Raw genomic sequence first — 8,375 nt, 5'->3', positions numbered from 1 at the left:
GAAGGTCACACTATGCAAGTGTCCTTGTCATGTGTCTAATATTTGTCCACACCTATTAACTCCTAATTCTAAGCCGGCACATTTATTTTTACAATATTTTAAGTCCATCTAATTAAAACAGCTTCCTTATTGTTATAAAGTATTGTTGTAAGCTTTAAATTCCCATGTTTTAGAGTAATATTCTAATTTTACAAACTAAATGCTCTCACAGCTCAAACAGTGACGCCAAAAAACTAAAACAAATACCGTCTGTCCCTTTAATTGAAACCATAGGCAACTCCTGCGTCATAGAAAATTCTGACCTCATTTTTCCTGCTTGTTGGCTGTGTTGTGTAGCTATCTTTCTCATATTTCTAAAACACACGAGCTGACAGTATTCACGAATCACTGTCTGAAACTGTTTATGTTTTGTGTTAAAAAAAAAAAAAAGTCAGTTTCGCGGAAACCAAAACATCATTTCCCATCACTCCCCGCGCCCTGCTCTCATTCTTCTCTACGGCTCTGGTGACTCACGGCTTGACGGGATATAGAGTCTTCTCCCCCCTCCTTTCCCTTTCCCACAGGTTTCGCGAGATTTTACATAGGCGGGTTGGTGTGTGGCAACATTTCTCTGCCAGACGAACTGCACAATGCTGATATGAAATCTGCTTAAAGGTAATGAAAATATGTTCCACATAGAGAACAAGGCTGTAAACACACAGTTTTTAAGCTGTGTTTGCTAGCTGCCATTAGAGACAACGAAGAGTGTGCTGGATGTATGTGTCCGCCTACACTTACCTACAGTAACATCTGCATTGAGGTAGAGCTAAGACTGTTTCCGATAACCTACAGAGGCGTTGTGCTGGCTTTAGTCCAGGACAGGTAGGGTACATGTGACGTAAAGGGTCTAATGGCCTTGCCAGTCAGCTTTTATGTGTAACTTGGTGAGTCCTTTGCGCCACACTGTAACCTTCTAACATTAAATCCTGTAATTTCGCACATAGCAGTGAAACGGCTTTTCTCAAAGTTGTCAGTCGGTTTTGTTAAGACTTTGTGATCCTAAGATGAGGGGAGGCTTGGTGTCAGCTATAACACACACAGTCTTGTCTTAGTATACAGTGACCTCTATGGTAATGTTGTGTCAATAAATACCCAGGAAGTTATTCCGTCATGCAAATTCATTGGCTCGAGGACTTGTCCGTCTGTTGAACAGGCAGCATCTGTTTCATAAATATATGTGTGTGTGGCATCTCTTACTGTATAATCATCATACATGTGCTTGTCAGTTTGGCAGCCAAACTAATTGTCCTGTCTTTCTCTTAATTAGTAACCTTTGCATTTCTGGAGGCATGTCCAAGAAAAGGGGCAGGTATGTCGATCTGCGTCTGCTGTATGTATTTGATGTCACATTGTGCCGTCGTTGTCACAAAGAAGTCACTGCAAGAAACCCCCCAAGTGTTTTAATCACGTGGAAGCCACAGAAATGAACAAATAGCTGAGAAATGTGACAAAGGTCATACATACATAATTTCCCAGAGGAACCCACCCGAGGGATTAATAAAGTTCTATCTTATCTTATCTTATCTGTATTTTGACTCGGGTGCATTTTTAAAAGAGCAAATTAGGTTAGGTTGTTGGACCTGTGTGTAAGGCTCAGGCTCACAGACTTGCATCTTCGTCTTGTTTCTACCAGAAAACGGAGCAGCGGGGAACTGAGTGACGCAGTAACCCCAGACCCCAACTACATTCTGGGAGTCCGCATTCAGCATAACTGGCGTGAGAGGGGGAATCAGAGCAAATGGAAGGGCACAGTACTTGACAGAGTTTGTGTAAATCCTTCCCTCTTCATGGTGAAATACGATGGCTTTGACTGCGTCTATGGCATTGAGCTGTTCAAGGATGAGAGAGTGTCCAACCTACAAGTGTTGTCAGAAAAAGTTGGTAAGTCAGCGTCTGCCTTGATCAGTTCATACTTCAGATTCTGGAGTTACAGCTGGGTCTGTATTGTTCTCTTTCATGCTTCTGTCTCCACAGTAAACAATAAAGTCAAGACACCTCCAGGGGCGGAGGAGTTGGTTGGCAAAGCGGTGGAGCATTTATTTGAAAAGGAAGATGGAGAGAAGAATGAGTGGAGAGGCATGGTCCTCTCCAAAGCACCAGTTATGACCAACTGGTATTATATTACTTATGAAAAGGACCCCGTTCTTTATATGTACCAGCTGTGGGACGACTATGCTGAAGGAGACCTCAGGATTCTGCCTGAAGCAGGTATTGCTAATTTCTGTAAAAATTTATAAACACTTTTGTCCTATGGCATTAGAAATGAGTTAAACTGGGCCCATTTTATGTATATAAATCAATTTTACACTTTGAAGATCATTTGATACATTTTTCTTCTGTTGGGCATGAATACCATGTGAGCTAAAAAAACAAACAAAAACATGATCGGTGTCTGTGTTCATCATCTAATCAGTCGTATTTGGGGCAACCATGGTTCACGGGGTTGGGAAGCTCGTCTTGTAACCGGAAGGTTGCCGGTTCAATCCCCAGCTCTGTCCGTCCTGGTTGTTGTGTCCTTGGGCAAGACACTTCACCCTACCTCCTACTGGTGTTGATGGCACGATACGGCAGCCTCGCTTCTATCAGTCTGCCCCAGGGCAACTGTGGTTTGCCTCCACCAGTGTGTGAATGTGAGAGTGAATGAATAGTGGAATTGTAAAGCGCTTTATAAATGCAATCCATTATTATTTACTTACAGAAGCACTCTGGCAGAATGACGCGTTTTGAAGGAAGTGAGCAGCATTTCCCTACTTTATTTCCCTTAAAATAAAGTATTTTGAGTTAAATTTGAGTATTACAGATACCTAATATAGCTGCCATGCTGTGTAAATAAAGCCCAAGGATTGAATAATAGTATCACTAAACGACCATTTCCAGCATGTGAAGAAATTTCCACATCTGATTTGTCAGAGATAGGTATTCACATTAACTTCCAGTGAAGTTTAATGCAAATAGAGAGATCTTTATGCAAAATGCTTTGACCTTTATAGTACGAGTATAAAAAGCCAAGTATAAAAACAAAGTAAGTTTTTTTTTAATTTGTGAAAATTATGACAATGACACCATTATTTTTTTCTTTTTATCAACAGCTTTCACCAGCAGCAGGATTTTATTTTACTCTTCATCTCTTCTGTAATTATAATCTTGGTGTTGTAATGATTAACCTCTCTCCACAGAAAACAAGCACCTGTTGCCTGCAGACAGGAAGCCAGGAGAAGAGACGGAGAGTCTCGTTGGGAAACAAGTGGAGTACGTTACTGACAAGGGTGTGAAAAGAACAGGCCTGGTCATCTACCAGGTCCCGGCCAAGCCCTCTGTCTACTACATCAAATATGACGATGACTTTCATATTCATGTCTATGACCTTGTCAAAACCACCTAGAGATAGTGGACACTTTTATCTAATTCCCCGACATCTCTCCACCTGCTACTGTTCCACTCATTGCTACAATCTGTTATTCAAAGCCTAGACAGGGTTAAATAGCTGACATGCTTTATTGTTCAGAAGTCAGTGCAATCTCTTTTCATTTCTTTTTTCTTTTTTTATTTGTATGCACAGCATAACTGTAGCACTGCTATGCTTGGCTGTTTTGCAGAGAGAAAGTTTTTGTTTTGTTGTTGCTGCTCTACTTTAAATACAACTTTAAAGTCTGGACAAAGTCAAAGATTGCACTGCACAACATTTGTGCAGCACTTTCACGTCTGTCCCCAAAAGTGCTCCTCTTAATTAAATTCCAGTGACTAACGAAGCTGCTTAATATCTCCTTTCAAAGGGCACTTTATGTTGGCTTATCTAAATTGACGATAAGTGTTGACACACACCTATGGACTAGGTGTTTTCCACTGAGGTAGTTATTAAAAGAAATGGGCAGATGCAAATGTGTGTGTGTGTGTGTGTGTTCATCAAAGAATATCAAATTAACTTAACACCAGAAGAGATAAATGGAAGTTGCATTGTAAAACCATCTTAATTGAGGCCAATTCTTTTTAAAAGCCAACATATTCCTGCACCTTTGCACCACGTGAAGTATTTCAGCTTTCATAGCTGGATGAAGTGGCTGCACGCTGCATATGCCATTCGTGCTGAACATGACCTTGAAGGAAGGTTTCTGCACAGGCCCTAAATCCTAACATCAAGAGTGCAAGTATCATGTTTGTGCTGGTAATTAAAGTACTAAATTTGCATATGAATTTGATCCCACTGATATCATAAAGTGCCTTCCGGCTTATCATTTTGCAATACTGTACTTACCATTTCTCTGACTGTGCTCTTAATTAATCTTTGCCCAGGGAGGCTGCTATTTGGTCCTCATTTCAAAGTGGTAACACTGACAGCTGGAGCAAAGTTTTAAAACTATCAATTTGTATTAGTGATGTGTGTGTGTGCTCTTAATGCAGTTTGAAAAAGTTCGTCAAACATAATGCACATTATCATTGGTTGTATAATCTCACTGTTGACATTGTGGGGAGCACTTTATTGTATAAAGTTTACATATTTAGGTAATGGTACACTTTAATAGTTTCCCCCAAACGGTGTTTCCTTAAATGCTAATGTGGCAGAATTTCGCTTTAAGATACACGCATGTAAAAGAAAAAAAATAGCTACAGTACATAATGACAGTATTTAATCTACGAAACTTGTGTAAAATTACTTGTAATGTTGCCTGTTGTGATTACTTCAGTTTATTAAGAGTATCTCATTAAAACGCCACACCAGCTTCTTGTGAAAAAGTAATGTACATTAATTAAAATATGAATATTTAAAGATTGTAATCAACTGATTTGTTCAGTGACTAATCTCGACTCCTCCCTTTGGAACTCATAGTCTTGCAAATACGAGCAGCCAGTTTCCCACTCATGGATTAAACATAGTCCTAAACTTAAAGAAAAATTCAATGAAGAGCTTCACTGGGATCAGAAATTTATTTTAAGATTAGGCATAATCAATGTTTGGGAAGCTAAGGCTCTTCGCTTGCCACGTGGACGTCATCTCGCTTTCGTTACCGTGTTGTAGTTGCTGAACTGGCCTCAGTCTTTTCAGCCTTTGCCTTTTTTTTCTGCATGCATCATATCTGATCAGTGCCTCAAGGTTTATAAACTTTATTTGGATGTGAAGAAGTGATAACACGTGGCAGAATGGGTAATGTTTTCTTACATTTAGATTTAAAAAAAAAAGTTGACACTAAACATCGCCGCTCGCGGTGCTGTGGAGTGTGTCTGCATCGTGTACAGTGGAGTCAACCGATCATAAATGGCTGCGTGTGCTCTTCCTCACGCTTTAGGTCATCTCCCCCTCTTTTCAAGTTGTAGCAGAATCAACAGTGAACTGTGTCATTATTATTGTCATGATTAATAAAGATTTTTGCACATTTGTATGGTCTTACACTTTTTGTCGACCGAGCACTATATGTGATATGACTTGATAGATCAAACTAAAGATGAGACAAGATGTTTGAAGATTGATATATTGCTCACAAATAGTGAAATTGCATATATATACACACACAGATATTCTTAACATTTTTTGGGCAAGGTGAGGGCAGAATAACACTCTCTGCTGGACAGTGCCGATAGCAACTATTTGGTATACACAATTTTGAGGTATACACAAAATGAAAGATTGCCTTCTTAAAAATAAAATTTCCTTCCCATTATGTACATCTCCCATCAAAGGCCACTATCAGTTAGAAAACCACAGTACCCATTCAGCAGAGTAGCCTCCTTGCTTTTAATCTTTTAATCTAGCAGTTTTCTTTGATGTTGTGTGTTGCATCATTCTTATGGCAGGGTTCAACATTTGAAGAAGTAATGTCATTCTGAAGTGCAAAAGTCAAAAGGACTGATAATGTGAGGCTGTCCAGAGAGTTCATGTTCACTTTGTGAGGTCCTTCAAGTACTGCAGCCCCTGACTTGTGTATTCAGTGGCTTTTGTCGGGGCCTCAGAAAGATTTGAAATCGTCCACTGTACGCCTGCAACAAAAGAAAAAAAGAGAAGTTTAGGTTTTAGATAGTGAAAAATCAGGGTCAATATAGGATCTAGACCAAAAGTAATACCAATGCCAAAATTATTTTAAAACAGACTACTGCCTCCAAACAATTTTAAAACTATTACTACATGTAACAAGTGAAATACACAAAAGAAAGTCTGTGCCAAACTTGTGACCACAGCAAAATTTTACCCTTGCTTTTTTTAAAAAAGGAACAAATAATTGAATTCTTACCAGAATTCCACGCGTCAACAGGAGAGAACTCAATCTTAGGTATGGTTGGAAGCTGAGCCTGACAAGAGGGATAGGGTGCATTATTTTCTGTTAACAACATATTGGAGCTGGTATACAGACTTTCTATTAGTATAGGTGAAAACACTCCTTGTAAGGTCTAATTTATCTTAGGTCTGATTTAGAAAAAGATAAAAAGTTTAAATAAGTAAATAAATTTTGAAAAGTGTTTATTATAATTGGACAATACGACTACTATTCTGTCCAGTGCAAAACAGTAATAAAAAAAAATAAATGAATAAATAAACAAATCAAGTTTTAAAGTAAAATCATGAAGAGCAGACGCACTTATACACTGTTTCAAGTGAAAACTTGCTTGTTGGAGTTTGTGAATAAATCACCTGAACTGGTTTGTCAGCAGAACTAGGACCTGTACTATGAAGCAATTTCAGCATTCCCTGGATATCTTTCCATTATCTGACTTCAATTAAAATAACACTGAGAACCAAGATAAGCAGAATTACAAAGGTGTTTATCGACTAAGCCAAGCCAGAGTTTAACAATCTAGCTAGGAGTGTATTCAAATAGATGTTGGCAGCAGTCGACCAGTCAAAAACATGGGCGGATCTTACAAAGCTACAACTATGATATCTGAAACATTTGAAAAGATTAAATAATACAGACATAAAGCAACAGCAGTGTTGAAGCTAAATGAGCGGTGTGAGTGTGTGTGGGAAGAAACAGCCAGTCCAGTAGTATTAAAAGAGCATGAGCACTTTAAGCACTTTGGTCAGCAATGCTGGAAAAGATATTTACTTTAATAAAGTCTCAGTCCTAAATCTGGTAAGTCTCAGTTACCAGACTTAATGCACAGGAGAATCTGAAGAATTGCTATTGACTATATTTTCAACCTGATGATCTCTAATCTAGACCACAACCTGCTCCAGAGCTAGTTAGGTCTGCAGCATACATTACCACGAATCAAAGTACATGCCTCACAAAGGTTTATGATGTCATGATTGTACTGTAACTATGTATGCATTAGAGCGTTTCTGATCTCATAAGAGAAAGGCTAGAAAGCAAAAAGAAATTTCTACACATTTATGGTACAAGTCATCAAATTTGCTGTCTGCAGCACTGATCCATTTAATGCAACGACTTTATAAAACCATTTTACTTTCTGTTGTATTAGGCCTAGTGGCACTGATCCAGGAAGACCTAGTTGTTTATAACGTGCATCTTCTACCTCCACACCAAAGTACTTCATCCATTCCTCCATGGCAGGTGGGATTACTGCTTTGGCCTTACGCAGAGCCTCTGAGCCCTGTTCACTGTTCCCCAAGAGACCAGAGTCATAGGCAACATAGACAGCTCCTCCTGCAATGGTCACCTTGGTGGCCAGTCTGGAAATGAAAGAACAGATGCAGTAATGCAATTAATCTGAAATACCACAATTTCCCAACAGGGCAAACTGAAACTACAGACACACGTCGTTGTTATCAAAGTAAACAACAAATTATTCTTTGATGCCAAGTTAGCAGTTAATAGTTGGGAAATTTACAATCGCCCACATAAGCTCACGTTATTTCAGAGAGTTAATATATCAGCCCAAGTTTAACTCCATAAAGAAAAGCATATTTTAAGTCTTAAACTTGGAGCTAAAACGAAATCAACTGAAAATGACCTGGTATGACTGACAGCTAGCTTAGCCTAAGTTAGCTTAATTACCAATAAGAGCATTTAGAGCAGTAATAGTATAGGGAACCGCGGGAGTTGAAATAAAAATACTAACTTCATAACAGGCCAAATCCTCGTCGCCATCGTTCAGCGCGGTCTATTCTCCTTTAAGAAGCTGTTATTACGAGAACTCTGACAATGAGCCGTAGATCAGGCTAGCTGGTTAGCTGTACTGAAGGACAACCCTGCTTGATGATCCGTGTGCACCAGCGTTGTGTAAATAAAGTTGCTATTTCAAAAGTAAGGGCGGATGTAATTTCAGAGGCGCAGATTCGTCAGCCTTGATTTTTTTTTGTAGCAATAGTAACAATATACTATAAATGTATAGGCAAATAAATTAAAGATTTTGGCGCTTCGATAAATTAAAAAAAATAGATAGAT

The 8,375-nt window shown here is 38.9% G+C and overlaps 2 protein-coding genes across 2 annotated transcripts; one reads left to right on the top strand and one right to left on the bottom strand.

Moving 5' to 3' along the window:
* Positions 1-366: 366 nt before the first annotated feature.
* On the top strand, positions 367-5,411 carry LOC147301394 (spindlin-1-like). The gene is made up of 5 exons (XM_086284630.1): positions 367-654; positions 1,307-1,348; positions 1,673-1,920; positions 2,014-2,247; positions 3,216-5,411. Exons 2-5 carry the CDS (start codon positions 1,329-1,331, stop codon positions 3,419-3,421), a joined length of 708 nt encoding a protein of 235 aa, XP_086140756.1. The 5' UTR covers positions 367-654; positions 1,307-1,328; the 3' UTR covers positions 3,422-5,411.
* micos13 (mitochondrial contact site and cristae organizing system subunit 13) lies at positions 5,124-8,220 on the bottom strand. The gene is made up of 4 exons (XM_086284634.1): positions 8,050-8,220; positions 7,504-7,660; positions 6,261-6,318; positions 5,124-6,009 (listed from the first exon to the last, which is right to left on the bottom strand). Exons 1-4 carry the CDS (start codon positions 8,076-8,078, stop codon positions 5,912-5,914), a joined length of 342 nt encoding a protein of 113 aa, XP_086140760.1. The 5' UTR covers positions 8,079-8,220; the 3' UTR covers positions 5,124-5,911.
* Between the last annotated feature and the right edge of the window lie 155 nt (positions 8,221-8,375).

This window comes from Aulonocara sp. 'chitande type north' Nkhata Bay, linkage group LG23 (assembly GCF_057382095.1).
Source record: "Aulonocara sp. 'chitande type north' Nkhata Bay isolate Kocher_YH1m ecotype deep benthic linkage group LG23, A_spYH_male_GT1.1, whole genome shotgun sequence".
NCBI lineage: Eukaryota > Metazoa > Chordata > Actinopteri > Cichliformes > Cichlidae > Aulonocara > Aulonocara sp. 'chitande type north' Nkhata Bay.
Note: the sequence above shows the minus strand (reverse complement) of the source record. Positions and strands in the feature narration are given on the sequence as shown.